General features: G+C 51.0%; 1 protein-coding gene across 1 annotated transcript in view; it reads right to left on the bottom strand.

Moving 5' to 3' along the window:
* Nucleotides 1-5,428: 5,428 nt before the first annotated feature.
* The window catches only part of IGDCC4 (immunoglobulin superfamily DCC subclass member 4), a 48,680-nt gene continuing 39,417 nt past the window's right edge, over nt 5,429-14,691 (bottom strand). The window contains exons 18-20 of the mRNA XM_066635371.1: nt 13,524-13,764; nt 7,443-7,604; nt 5,429-5,962 (exon numbers count right to left, since the gene is read on the bottom strand). Of these exons, the coding sequence (XP_066491468.1) occupies nt 5,429-5,962; nt 7,443-7,604; nt 13,524-13,764 (937 nt within the window). The remainder of the gene's footprint in view (nt 5,963-7,442; nt 7,605-13,523; nt 13,765-14,691) is intronic.

Here is a 14,691-nt window from a genome sequence, read left to right on the forward strand (position 1 = left end):
GCTTGTCCAGTCACTCCTTTCCATCCTACACTCCGTTTCTCTGCTGCCCACCCTCCACTTTGCATCGTCAAAACCCACCAACATCTGGTTTGCTTTCTGTCCTAACTGTTGCTGTATACAGACCAGCTGTTTCCATCCCTGTGGCCACACCAGCATGGAAATCTATTTCCTGAATGGTTACAGTTCATTTAAAACCTCTCAACATGTATGTAAATAAGCCATAGGCATGATAGAGCTCACTAATCTGTGCCTGGCACATCCAGCCGCACACCGCATGTGTTGAGAAGGGGACTTGATGATCTGCCCATATACGTATGAACTTAAGTGGCTGCCTTCCACTAAATCAGGCCATCTTGCACAAAATTATCTACATGAACTGGCAGCAGCTGTCCAGGCTTTTAGACAGGGGGCTTTCCCAGTCTTATGAGGTGGTGCTACCCAAATGAGAACACAGGACCTTCTGCATGCCAAACTGGCTCAACCGCCATAACCTTAGTGGAGAACACAAAACTCAGCTCCATTCCTCCCAACAGGATCAGTGGGACTACTTGTGCACATAGCCAGTCCATGAATGCTCACAGAACTCCCCAAATTAGGGCAATGCCATGCACAAATGAACCATAAAAGGTCATAGACTCTTGGAATCTTGAACCAAGGGGTCACCCAATTCAGCAGTGTCTGTTTCTGACTGACTAACCACAGTCAGAAACAGACACTGAATTTGGTGGCCCCTTAGGCTTTAGGGAAGTTCAAAATCAGGGCAAGAAGCCTTCCCCTTCTCTTTGTCCCCCAGCAACATTCAAGGACATCACAGTCCTACACAAGGATGTTCCATTTGGTTAGAAGAGCACAAGAGCTCCCTGGATCAGACCAAAACGCCAACTAATCCAGTAAAGTGGCTCGCCAGATATTTCCGGAAAGTTCATGAGCAGGACACAAAGACCTCCTGGCCCCACTCGTGACCAGCGAAGGGGAATTTCAGCATTTCAATTCCACTTAGTTGGTTCATTAGCCTTTGACACCCCATGAATTTGTATTGATCCTTTTTAAAGTCATCTGACAGAGTGGCTACCACCGCCATACCCTGTGGCATCAATGTCAAAGATGCTTATTATGTTTGTAAAAAAGCACACACACATTCATGCACACAACCATGGCAAAGGAGCAAATCTAATCGCTTTTATTTTTTCTTTTTTAAACAAGAATGAGGTAGTTGTGTTGTTAAGGAGAAAAAAAAAACCAGAGAAATAGTAGTAAAAATGCTAGGCTAGAACACATGCTACTCAAATTCTTCCTTTTTGTCTTACAAAATTAAATAATGTAATAAAGATGCTCTGAAGAAATTAAAAAAATACATTGCCATACATTAAAAAGGAGAAAAAAGTGAGATCAATACCTAAAATATTAGGTACAAGAACCTACGCGCACCGTCTGGCGGGAATTTCTTCTGGGCGAACCCCGTCAAAATGAGCAGCAGCTGTGAACCTGCCCCATTCGTTTCAAGGGGACTTGCGGGGAGACATTCCCACTGGATCATGCCCTAAGTTAATACAAAAGTCCAGGCTGGTGAGGTGACCCAGTAGCTGGAGAAGGTTCTCTACTTTCAGTACAAGTTGTTAGAAGCACTCGCAGAGTGTAATATAGAAGAAGTCTCTGTGTCTGTCTGCTGGGATGGGCTAGTGCCTCTCAAACAGGCTCCTTTCCTGTTTAAGTCCAACAGGATTAAGTGGTCATGCTGTCCATGGACTGAGGGGATTGTCTCAGGCAGGAGGAGCAGAGATGATCCATCTCTACTCACCCATTCAGCTCACCCCACTGACCCCCCACTTCCCATCCCGCACTGGATTCAAAAAGGAAGCAAGAAGTAGAGCAGAAGGCTGGAGGAAAAGACAATGGTGAGCTATTGACAATCTAGCCCGTCACTCTCTTCTCCGCCTCACTTCCTCCGCCACTCCACCACCCTCTTCCTTTTCCAGTCCAAACAGTAGGAGGAACAGAGGCTGCTGGCACATCACCCTGCAAGGGGGGGGGGCAGCATTTAGCATGCCACCTGAGGCACAAGGAGGTCTTGGATTAGCCGCATATTTGAATACTCTCCATCTTTAAAAAGCAAACAAAAAAAAAGACCGCCCCGCCCAATTCACTGTATGTCAAGCACTAGTAAATAAGAGAAAACCCCAGATGGAGGCCTGGCTCACACAAAAAGAAAGAGGTGGCAGGACGGACTGCAGGTGGGGGACAGCACTCTTTTTCAATGCTCCTGCACCAGAATAACTCTCACCACATAGAAAATGAGCAAGGAGGGGGAAAATGGCATGCCAGCTCTTTGCCCACAGTCCTGGTTTTCTATTTTCAGTGCATTTTGTGTGTGTGTGTGTTTAAAAAACATAGGAGACCAGTAAAAATGTCGTCTCTCGTCTGCATTTAGAAGCAGTACAGTCTGTTGTACCACTTCAATCTGCTACATGTGTAGACCAGACCTGAAACCATCACCCCAACAGGTTGGGCTTGGGGTATTGAGGGGGGGGGGGCAGAGGACTGCATTACACAGAACAGCATTTAAGTGTGCAACACCCCCTCCCTCTCTGCACCCTAAAGTGGTACAGTCCAGGAAAAGCATTACTACTTGATTCTTCTGAAGATATAAACCAGCCCTAAAGATCTGAAACTTATGGCTGCTGCAACTCACAAGAGTCAGGTGTTTTGCACACAAGGGCTTACAAGGAGACTGGGCAACTTTCTTCGCACTCCTGCAAAGCTATTGGTCAAAGGGGTATTTTGCAGAAACACAGAGGGAAAAGCAAATGGTCCCGAGTACCCTCTGCACAGAAGCAGCTGCCACAGGAAGAAATTTGACGCTGCCTCCATATGGCGACAGCTTCTGCCAGTTACATGGGTGTTTACATCACTGGTCAGCAACTAGACTGGCTGGTGAAAGAGTGTAGGGATTGGGGAGAGGCCACCCTCAGCCCTTCCTCCTCCTCTCCTGAAATGTCAACCAGCAAATTCAGGTCTGATCAAGGGCAGATCCAAAGGGGCGGCCATGGGTGTGTGCCCCCCTCCCCAAACTATCATACCACCAAGGCAAGGGCACCCTCTGGGATGGGAAGCAAAGTTGGACACCAGGGGCGTGACTTCGCCATTGAGCGGGGCGTTGGCAGTGCGATCACGCCTGGCCAGGAGCCCAGGTCAAACCTCCAGGAAAAGGTGGCAGAGTTGGAATGAGAGACAGGGTCTATGCGGTAGGTAGATCTGGGCTCCAAGTTCAGGCAGGAGCCCAGGTTTACCTGTCCAGCAAACCTCAGCCATAGAGGCTAAAGTTCAACTGGGAGCCCAGGTCTATCCATCTAGCGGACCTGGGCTCGGGAGTTGTTAGTGCTCATCCCCCGCCCCCCCGCACAAGTTCTGGATCTGCCCTGGGTCTGGTAGAGAACAACAACCCTCTAGCCAATGTGCTGCCTATTGGGGCCATGGAAGGAAGTGTGAAAGACTACATCAACAAGCACTCTTTGGGTTCCTGGTCACTCCTGCCCACGCAACACTCACACTTCTGTGTGATGAGCAAGATAATAGGTGCTAAAAAGCTCCTTTGCCTCAAGGGAAGGGCACAGGTGAACTGTGAGCCAAGTGAATATCTATCTGTAGGCCAGATTCAGCCAATGGGCCACAAGTTGCCAACTACTGGCCTAAAGACAGTACTGGGCTCCTCTGCACCAAAGACAAGTAGAAAAGGACTGCAGTGCACAGACTTTCAGGCACTTTGCCTGGATAAGCCACCTCTGGCAGGAGGCCAGCACATGGTTGCAAAGTGGCTACATACCCTGGCACTACTCACTCCTTGCTATCATTCCCAACTGCGTGAACCATGTTACAGGCATGTCCTAGAACACATGTACAGCAAGAGACAGAGCCTGTGGCGTTATTGCTCCCCACACACTTGCATTAATTCAAGGTCCAGAGCCCAGAATCTGACAGGAGCAACTGAGCCATTTAATTGGACCTTTTAGAAATCCATTCTAGAACAGCAGCCAATTTTATTTTTCCTTTTTGGAAAAATAAAAGCAAATACACATGATACATCACTAGCACATCTGTCCAGTGGCATTCCCAGAGAGGAGGCACAGCACTAAGTTTGCAGGTTGCCTCAATGCGCTGTGTAAGCTGCTGCTCCCCCTGGCCATCAGAGTCTTTCCAGGTAGCAAGAGCAACATGGAGGGGACACCTCCATGTTGCTCTCACTGCCTGGAATGACTCCAACAGCGAAAGGGAGGGGCAGCTTACACGACACATTGAGGCACCCTGCAAAACGTAGCACTGTGTGCCTCTCTGGGAATGCCACAGCATCTGCCTGTCTTGCACTGTTTCTTGTTGCAGCAGAAACAGCTGCAGCTCCAGCTGCTTTTAGGGTGTGTTGTGCAGGGTGAGCTCTGGCTTTTATCCCAATGAGTTTGCAAAAATGTGAATGCGAATTATCCTAATAGGAGTTTATTTTCAACATTCCCAGTTACGGAGGCTGTTAGATTGGGAGGAACCTGGGGGAAGGGTGTAGAAATACTGGATTTTCCAAGTTCATAGATACTTCATAGTCCTGTGTTGAAATTCACTAAGGAGACTTAAGGGTTTGGTTTCCTAAGAAGCGGCTGGCTCTCAGGGCTGAATGTCAAAGCACCCCTTCTACCCAAGACAGCATGTATGTGGTCAGTGCCATCAGCTGGCAGGTTGGGCAGCTGTCAGGCCAAAGCCTGCCAACTAGAAGCCAATGCCACCCTTTTGGTCCAGTGCACTCTGCCTCTGTGCTCTGTGGATTTGACAAAGTAGCCACAGTCCTCTGTAATAGCACAAGGGAACCCAGGGCCATACCCTAGCTCCTAGGGCTTTTCCTCTCCACCTTTTACTGATGAGCTGCTTCTCCCCTAGACACTTCAGAGACCACCTAGGCTCAATTCTCAAAACGGCTGAAGTTGAGGCCCTTCTGTTTACCTTGCCCCAAATCAATAAGCAGATTATTGTTCCTCGAAGACTGTAGACTAAGACTTTCCCCTTGCCCGCACTGCTGCCGCCACTGAGTGACAGAGTAGGGGGGAGAGACGTGCTGGGCTGAATGCAGCTCAAGGGTCTTGCAATGCCCACCCTCCTTCTTTGTCATACATGATTCCCAGTGTGTTGCTCCTTCTATGCTGGATTCCCAGGAGCCTCTTTGCAGAGTGGGGGAAGGGAACTTGCTTACGGAGCTAGGACAGGAGCAGGCTTGGGGGGGGTCACACACTTGTGGGGGGGGGTTAGCACCTGACAGGCATGGCTCTATCCCCCCTCCTCCTCCAAACAGTGAGTTGTCAGGCTGTTTAGTACCACCAGGGACTAAGCCATACTTAACAGTTGTTATGCTACTCCTAGCTCTGCCACAATCAAGGCTGTGGAAAGCCTTTCTTCAAAGATGGTGGATGCACGCCACATTCTCGAACACCGAGGACGGACTGGTGATTGTGGAGAGACCCCCACACAAGAGGGCTTGCGACTGGCTGGTGGAAAAAGCCTCACACGCGATGGGCTGAACATCCTCACCCTCTCTTGGAAGGGAGCCGGAGTCTGTGCTTCCAATAGAGTCCAGGCTTTCAGCGGGTCTGGGGAAGCCCGCAGTCACCCCCGGTAACCTGGCGGACACCTTGTGAGTGTGCGTGTTGGTCCTTAGAAACGTCCCAGAGGCCTCCAGTTGGCTCGCGCCTTCTTGGTCCCGAAATGCCTTGCTGAGGCTCTGCTCTTGGGAGCTGGGGGTTGCCTGCTGGGGTAGGTCCTCCATGGGGAGGTCTTTGGACTGACTGTCCTCAGAGAGAGCCTCGTCCTTGTCCAGTGTATGAAATTGGGAGTCACAGTCTCTGTCCAGGGCTGAGAAGTCAGAATGGACGATGACCTCTGCGTCCATCTGGTTGAGGCTGCTGGGAGCCCGGTCCTTATTCACTTCGTTCTGCAGGATTTAAAGGCAAGAGAGAGTGACTATAGTGGACCACTTCGAGGGGCTTCAGCCTGCCCAAGCCACTCAGAAGCAATGCTGAACAGCACGGTCATTGAGAAAAGAAGCCCTGCCTCAACTTGGCTGGACGGGTGATCCAATCACTGTCAACTCCAGGACAATCCACCCACTTCCTGCTAGCCAGGCCCAGTTCAGTGCTGGCCTTTGGCAAGTACAGAGGGGTCTCCAAGAATTCCTCCCCTCCTACAGCCCCAGGGGTGGTGTGATCCGCAACGCTGCCTGATTGGGTCCTCCACCTCTGTGCTACTATCCCTCCCCTAAACAACTAAAACTGTGCCCCTCACGCAGTGCCATGAAACTGGAAGTCCCACAGTTCCAGCTTTCATGGCAGCGCACAAGGAGCACAGGAAGGAGGGAAATTACCTGTTTCTCACTCAGCTGAGCAAGAAGCAGATCCCTGTGGCTTGCATCGGCAGCAGGTTGGAGGGAGATGGAGGCAGACGAGGTGAAAGGCATTCTGAATCTGCTCTTCCCTCAGACCCCTCATCAGCTGCTGCAGATGCAAACTGCATCGGTGGGGCTGCATGGGTGGGCCAGCAGTGGCCAAGCCAGCCCAGCCCAGCCAGACTCCTGGATGTAGTTACCTGCCCTTCAGGCCCCAAACGCACCATTTCGTCCTCTCCTTCCACATTCCTCAGGTGGCCCCTGAGACTAGGGAGGGGGTGCAATCAGGTGGTCAGGTTCAGCCCCCTCCTCTGACTTCCTGGAGCCTCCGCTAGGCCCCGATTTGAGGTGTGCCTGCTTGTTTCTTTTCCTTGATGGTCTGCAGCCCCTTGCGTCTTGACCGCTGCTGCCAAGTGAAGGCTTCCCCTCAGCCCCGCACACGAAGGGACTCTACCCTGCACCAAAATACTTTGGGCACAATCCTAGAACGTACTTGGGCCGACACAAGTCCCTCGTGCCAACCTGGGAGGGTCGCAGAAGTGCCATAAAGCACTTTTGCACCACTCGTTGGGGAGGCAGGCCAGTTGCTGCAGGCCCCGGGGAGAGGGTGAGTTGCGTCGGTCGAGCTTGGCCAACGCAGGGGTCTGGGGGGGCGTGGGGAGGAGGCGGGAGGGAGGCGTTTTGGGGTGGGGGAGTATGGGCACTGGGAAGGACCGTGGGTGGGCAGGTGGGAAGGGAGTGGGAGGCAGGGCCAAAACCTGGCGGTTATGCTGACCCCATTCCTGGGCAGCCCAGGTTGCTCAATTTGCGCCATCTCATCAGGTGGCACAGATTTGAGTAGACCCATTGGGGCCACTGCAGCACAACATGGGGTAAGGAGAAATGTCATTGCAGGACAAAAATCCCAGGAACGCAAACAAAAACCTCACAGCCCCCAGTGTTATGCAGGTGCTTTAAACCAAACGGCAGCCCTTGTCATCCCACCCTGGTTTCAAAGGGGAAGTTCCTCCCTGCCAACTGGAATACCCACCGTCACCACCTCGTAGACCAGTGCTTGCAACAAGAGCTTCTGGCCCCCATTAGAGGTCATCTTCACTGAGCCGTTCAGAGTCACTGCGGGCTCCTTCATCAAGGCGTTCTCGTAGCCAGAGTTGCTGTTGGTCCAGTTGTTGGGGACTTTCTCCCAAGGGAGCTATGGAATTGAAAAGAAAGAGGAGGAAATCATTTCTGGCTCAGGAGACCCTTTCCCAGGTGGGAGGACACGGCCCCATGAGCTGCAGTGGTGCCCTGTGGCGGTCAGGACCAGAACAGGCTCCTACCATTTATACTGGACCCGGTCAGTCCACTTCCTTCATACTGCCTGCCAACAGGAGAGACTGATTTCTTCTGTGCCTCTGTAACTGGGGCACACACAGTGAGGGTAGCTGCTACTCTAGACCAGCGGTCTCCAAACCACAGACCGCGGTGTTCTGAAAAAGCTGTCCCCACATGGCATGGCACTTCCCATTCTGCACCGCAGCCTCTCATCTTTCAAGGCAATCTGGAAGCAGCTGCCCAGTGCAAGTTTCTGAGAAGACTGCCTTGAAAGAGGCCACGGCACAGGAGGGAAAGCACCACGAGGGGGTGGCTTTCTCTGACACTGGATCTGGCCTGTGGGCTGCGGTTTGGAGCCGGCTGTGACTCTCAAATCCTAAGATTTTGGCATTAAACCCCTGCCAGTATGCCTGTCATTGGTGCTTCCAGTTTCTGCCTTGGATTATAAGACACCCTGAGTTGTTCCCTGCACTGCTGGGAAAAAAGAGATGATGCTGGCCACAAAGAGGAGTGGAGGAACCTTTCTTGACATCCGTTTAGCTGCACATGGCCATTCTAGCACAGTAGCAGCACTGAAGGTGATGAGAAACTGAAGGTGATGAGACCCTGCCTACTGGACGCCAGCCTGACCCAGCCACAGATCCGGCTGACCCCTCTCTCCCTCAGCCCATCTGGCTTCAAAGGGGGTGGGGGAACCAGATGCTGCATTTTTTTGCCAAGCAATTATGACCTTCTACAGCCTCTCTCTGGTCACGACTGGGAGCAAAAAGTCAAAGGGCAGGTCAAACAGACTCGGGAGCTCTCGCACAGTGCTCTTTGCCCAAGGGCAGCAGCAGTGGGCAACCCTTGGGTCAAATGTACCAGAAGCCACATCACGAGTGTGGAACAGTGTCACTCTGGTGCCTCCCACGCGGCAGCTCCTTGCTGCCCTTCGATTCTGCGCTTTTGGGGGAGGGGGTTTGCTAGTTGTCTACAGCAGGGGCAGGTTGCAGGTAGATGAGGATTGAGTAGCAGTTCTCTGAGTGATTTGCAGTGAATCTGAAATTCTGACTCCCAATTATTTAAGAAGAACTAGAAGGAACTTTCATAAATCAGGCTGTTGAAACTAAAGAAGTGGGAAAAAGGAGTTGTGTGCAAGGATTGTGAGCTCAGTGCCAGTACTGGGGGTGGGGAACAAATTTCTGGGCTACATAGATGCTCAGAGGCCCCTGGTTCTTACTGCTAAGCTTCCGTCCAGGCAGCTGAGCCACTGTTTTGCACTTGGCTCAGGTTGGTAGACATTGAGATTCTAGGCACACACACCTGAAGTCTGTCCATCCCTGGTCTGCAGAGACAAGGGGCACAGCTTTATGGGACGGATGAGCAGGCAGGCAGAAGTGCAGGCTGTCAAGCTACCCTGCACCTGCCAGGACTGTTGTTGTCAGTTGTGGTGGCTGTGCCAGGGGCTGGTTGTCCTGTGACCACAGCTCTTTTCCAGGCCATGAGGTAACCGAAATACACAGCAGCACAAATCAACTTCTCCGCAAGTCGGCCACAAGAGTGCTGAAGTTTGATACGGTCAGCCCAAGAAGAAAGAATTGGCCCAACACATGACTTATGACTTCCAATACAAGCAGGGAGGTCTGCTTCAACCCACTTTTCTCTACATACATCAACACAAGTCATCTGCTTTTTTTTTTTTAAAGTATTTCCCACTCCTACCCCCAAAAGAACTCTGAGGACCAAAGGGCTGGAAGTTGGATCCCAAAATCTGCCCACTCAGTAGGGCAGGGGAAGACCTGCCCTCCCTCAGCTCCCATCCCAGGAGAGAGTGACCTACTGGGCATCTGCAAAGGGTGTTTATGAAGGACAAAAAGAAAGAGGATTCGGCGACACCTGTCTTTGTGCTGGGCAATGGAGCGGTGGAAATACACCCAGCAGAGGTCTGTCCAGCTGTTTCTTCTGGCCAGCCCTGATCAGAGCAATATTGAGAGCATTGAGCCAAGCTGGGACGGGGCTCAAAAGCACCGGGACAAAGGAGACTAGCGTGCAGGGCTCTCCGTAGCTCTGCTGACCAGGAGAAAGAGGGGTGGGACTCAGAGAAAGCCCTTCCCTCCCAGCCCTTCTTCAATGCAGCTCAGAAGAGATGACGACCTGGGAGTATTTCTACATCTCACCTTTTCCCAGTAGTTTTATGCTGTGGGTCTCAATGGGTGCCGGAGAGATATGGACACTCTGGACAGAGGTTTCAAGGTGTGTGTGTGTGTGTGGGGGGGTCTCTTTCTTCCCTCTTGCCCAGTGCTGAAAGCAGCAGAGGACCACTTCCTAGAACGCAGGCAGCCTTTGGCACAGGCCGAGTATCTGCTCCCCTCTAGTGGCTGCTCAGGGGTGTGGAGAAGGGGTGGCTGAGAGAGGCCAGCCAACTTCAGAACAGAGAGCGAAATGAGATGCCATTTGGAGCTCCTCCTAACATCTTTCTTTCTTTCTTTCTTTCTTTCTTTCTTTCTTTCTTTCTTTCTTTCTTTCTTTCTTTCTTTCTTTCTCAAAAAGCAGTCGTGTTGGGGAGGGAAGAAGTGACTTATGTCGGGGCCGCAGCATGAGTTTTCTTTAACCCTAACCCCCACGGCCAGTTCCCCAACAGAGATCACAGCCCTTTGTTCCTCACCCGGCTGCCACAGGGGACAGCATACAGACACAAGTGATGGGAGGGGAAATAAATTCAAGCTGGAGGGCAGCATGGGGCAAAATCTCCCCCTTGGGCCCTGAATCCTTCTCCCCCCACACAGCTTTTTACTGAGAAAGGAAAAGATCACCAGATCTCCCACGACCCCAGGTCCAGTTTGCTCCTGAAAGAAGTTCTTGCAAGCTTGTGTTCAGGGCCGAAGCCCTGTTCAAAACCACCCTCCTCCTCAATGGGCTCCTGTGAGCCACACATGGCCACCTGCCTTCCTGGCAGGGCCATCACACAGCCACAGTGGCAGTCTGTGGAGCTCCAGCAGAACTTTCCTCCATCGTGACACTTGTTGGAACATTGGCCCAGAAGCAGAGGTTGTGGCTGCTGGCCCTGCAACCTCGCTTCCTCTATGTGCCTGCACCCCTGGGGGGCTACATTGCAAGAAGACATTTGAGGTTGGGGAGGAAAGAAGTGTTGCTGGACAAGAGGTGCTCTGTGAGCCCTATTACCCAGTGAGAGGCTGGGTTGTGCCACATGAGGGAGCACCCCAGAGCTCTCTGCTGAGACAATTTGTGGAAGCAAGCTAAGTAGCATGTCCAACAAGGCACTGGACTAGATGCTTACAGACACCCTTCACGTCTTCTTCTTTTAACCAAAGGGCAAAAATGAACCTGGGTAAGGTTAAGGGGACAGGAAAGGTCACGCGGTCAGTGGTGTCACAAATGCAGTGCGGCCAGAACAGGCTGCACTAGGTGATACCCTCAGGAGGGGGTGACACTACACTGCCTGAGCCTCCGCTGGGCAATCTTCAGCCTGCTCAAGGCCCAGCTGCCTTGTGCTCACACCTAAGATGGTGTTTTCACTGCTTATTGGTGAGAACACAAAGCAATTGGGCCTGAAGTGAACTAAGAATTGCCACATAAAGGTGGTCTAGAGCAGGGGTGTCCAAACATTTTGGCAGGAGGGCCACATCATCTCTCTGACACTATGTCGGGGGCTGGGGGAAAAAGAATTAATTTACATTTAAAATTTGAATAAATTTACATAAATGAATTTATTAGAGTTGGAACTTATATGAATGAATGAATGAATGAATGAATGAAGGTCTTGCAGTGGTTCAAGGCCTATAAAAGACTTTGCACAAAGCAAAGCCAGCCTTTCCTACTCCTGCATCACAGATGTGAAATAGCAAGTAGTGGAGAAAGCCCTCGTCCCACAGCTCAGGTGAGAGGTTGAACAGTAGTCCTCACGCTGAGAGCAGTTGCATCAGGCCAGTAAGGGCTCCAGCAAGTCTCTGGAGGGCCAGAGGTTCATTGGGGGCTTCCTGAGGGCCTGATTGGGAGCCCCTGAGGGCCGCAAGTGGCCCCCGGGCTGGGGTTTGGGCACCCCTGGTCTAGAGGTAGGCTTATCACATTTAAGGCGGACCAATAGCCTGGAAGGTATGGGGAGATGAGATTATGTCACCCCCAAATTTCCAGATCTGGGTTCTGGGAAATAAAATTGGGGGCTGTGAGGAAGAGCAGGTAAGAGATCTCATTTCATTCGTGTCTTCTCAAACTGCCAATATTTTTCCCCTCTCTCATTCTCACTGCCAAATTCAGAGTAGAGCATTTCTCGTGAGCCCTACTAAAAAAGGCCGCTCAATGCCGACCTGCCCTCTGCCCATCACTACCTTCCCGATTTCAATTTGACAACCGCCAGCACTTGGTGCTAGGGACTTTGGCACCAGGGATTGGAAGTGCATGATTGATGCAGACACAAAATCCCACGCTGGCCACGCACTTGTTTTAGTCGATCTCCTAATTACCTTACACGTTCTCCATGGGCTACAAAGACAGACATAAACAGATTAACTAAATTAGGCCAGTTAAACATTCCCTAATGGAATGAAATGCTCCAGACAAATGCTGGGAAGAATTAAAGTGGGATGGGCAGGGAAGGCAGGCAAAGGCAGCACAATGGCAGGCCAACAACTTGCCATAAGAAAATCAAAACAGCCACAAAGAACGCTCAGAACATAAATCCACGCAGAAGAATCTTGGGGGACTTGGAGCACATTCGCATGTGCAAGCCCCTTCTCAGCCAGGAGCATACGACTACACAAACTGGCACAAATCACCATGTTCTCCAGCAAAGAGTACAGAAGCGCACAAGACTTCCCAGCAAGCAAGCTGGTGCCTAGGTCTCTGGGGTCACCTCACCATCTCTATAGGGTACCAGTGCTTTGAACTAGGGAAACTTGCAGAAAGGTCCTTGGCACCTGACTTGCTGAGACAGTTTGCAAGTGGAGGAAGTGGCTGGTGTGGGCCTTGCTGTTTCACAGTGCTGCCGCCTTGACAGTAACGGGAAGGAAATCTGCACTGGTTAGCCCAGAAAGATCAGGTGATCTTTAGAGCAAGTGGGTGATCAGGCGGGGCTTTTAGGCTTGGTTTCCCAGGCTGAGCAATTAGACCACTGGTTCCCAACGATGAGAAGTGGTCCACGAGGCCTTAGGAAAAAAAGATCGCCTCTGATCACTTCCAGCATCTCACCAAGTAAGCACTCTCCCACGGAACACCAGAGAGGGCAGAGAACTGAATGTCCACAGTCACAGCTGGCACTGAAGTGTTGGCTGTGGGCCTTTTGTTCTTCACTCTCTCTGGCAGGCAATGGCTCACTCGGGAGATGCTTCCCTGCATACCACCAGAAGAGGAGGAGAATGGACCACCCACAGCTGCAGCCAGCAACAAAAGCAACAAATCTTCTCTACAAGTAAAAAATCTTTAATCTTCTCTATTAGAAATTTTATTGTACTTTTTGTGTGCAGGGGGGTTGTATGTGGTCCACGATGATTCCCATTTTTGCCACAGTGGTCTGTGGGCTCCTACACTCTTTGAACCTTTGAACTACATTCTGATGCAAACTACCAATTTCTGTGCTTTTCCTTCCTATCCCCTCAACTGCTGCCTTTTGGGACCTGACCACCTGTATGACCTTGACCACAACGTATCTGCCTCTGTTACCTGTGACTACTTTCCACTGGTTCGGCCTGACCTGAACTACGTCCTCACTTCTGCCCCCCAACAGACCTACTCGGCATAGCCACAAGACGCAGAATAGGAGGGTCCCACACAAGAGGTCACTCAGAGCCTACTCTGGCAATACCTTTCTCAGAACATGCCCAGTGCTGTCGCTGTCGCCCACAGGGCTGCCACGGATGAGGCCCTGCACTTCAGTCAGCTCCATGATGTCTGTCGGTGGAGAAGAGGCGTCCTCTGAGCGGGGGGTCATGAGAGACTCCAGTTCGTGCAAATTAGAGGGGGCCACAGGAGGTGGGGCTGCCTGTCGGCTCCGGTGATAGAACTGGTTCCCAGTTGTTTGGGATTCGAGATCCGGCACAGGCTCCCTGGGGGAGATGAACAAGGGAATGGACCACAGCCCAGGCAGCAAATTCCCACCCCACCTGCCCCTGACCCAGTGGCAAGAGAGCGAGGCCTTTGTCTCCTGCTGGGGGGCTTCCCAGAGGCAGCTGGGTGGGAAACAGGATGACCTAGCAGGACTTTTCTTATGTTCCTATTTTCCATTGATTTATTCATGGAGCTCTCCTGCACTCCCTTCAGCACCTGAGGTTTGACAGGTGCGCACAACAAGCAAAGCTTTGGTGGTGGTGCCAGTACTCTGGAACCCCGTCTCTGCAGTGGTTTGAACAGCCTCATCAGTCTGCCCTTTCTGGCAGCAGCTGAGGAGCCAAAACATTCTCTTTAAAAAGACATTTGGGAAATGATCTTTTCTTTCTCATATCATTTGGCTTTAACATTATGTCATATGAATCAGTGCGTTGTGTTACTTAAAAAATAGGAGGAAAGCATGACAGGATTTGCATTTTTTTTTTTTAATTAAGAAACAAAAGAGGACACTTTGCCTAACTTGTCCCCCATTTAGTGCTGGCCATTCAGTTATGGCTTTTTCCTTGGCTCTCAGGTGCTGGTGGGCCTCGTACTAGGCCCTGATACTGACCAAGTATGGGCTTCCCTGCCAAGTCTGCTCATGCATCAGAATGAGGTGGTAAAGCCCTCATGCAATAAAGTGGACCGTACCACTTTAGACTGCAAGTGGGGGAAAGTCTTTTTTTTTTTTTTTACATATTCACTTTCTTTTTTCATCCCTGCAAGGAGAAAATTAACACATCAGAAAGGAAGGGCAACATTTTGTACACTCTGCTAGCTTTCTATTTGCAAGAAGATGATTTTCTTTCATTTTTTTTTATTATAGGGGAGCATTCAAAAATGTGTTTCTCCCACTACAAGTCTGAAACAGTACTGTCCATTCTACC

This window comes from Tiliqua scincoides, chromosome 8 (assembly GCF_035046505.1).
Source record: "Tiliqua scincoides isolate rTilSci1 chromosome 8, rTilSci1.hap2, whole genome shotgun sequence".
Lineage (NCBI taxonomy): Eukaryota > Metazoa > Chordata > Lepidosauria > Squamata > Scincidae > Tiliqua > Tiliqua scincoides.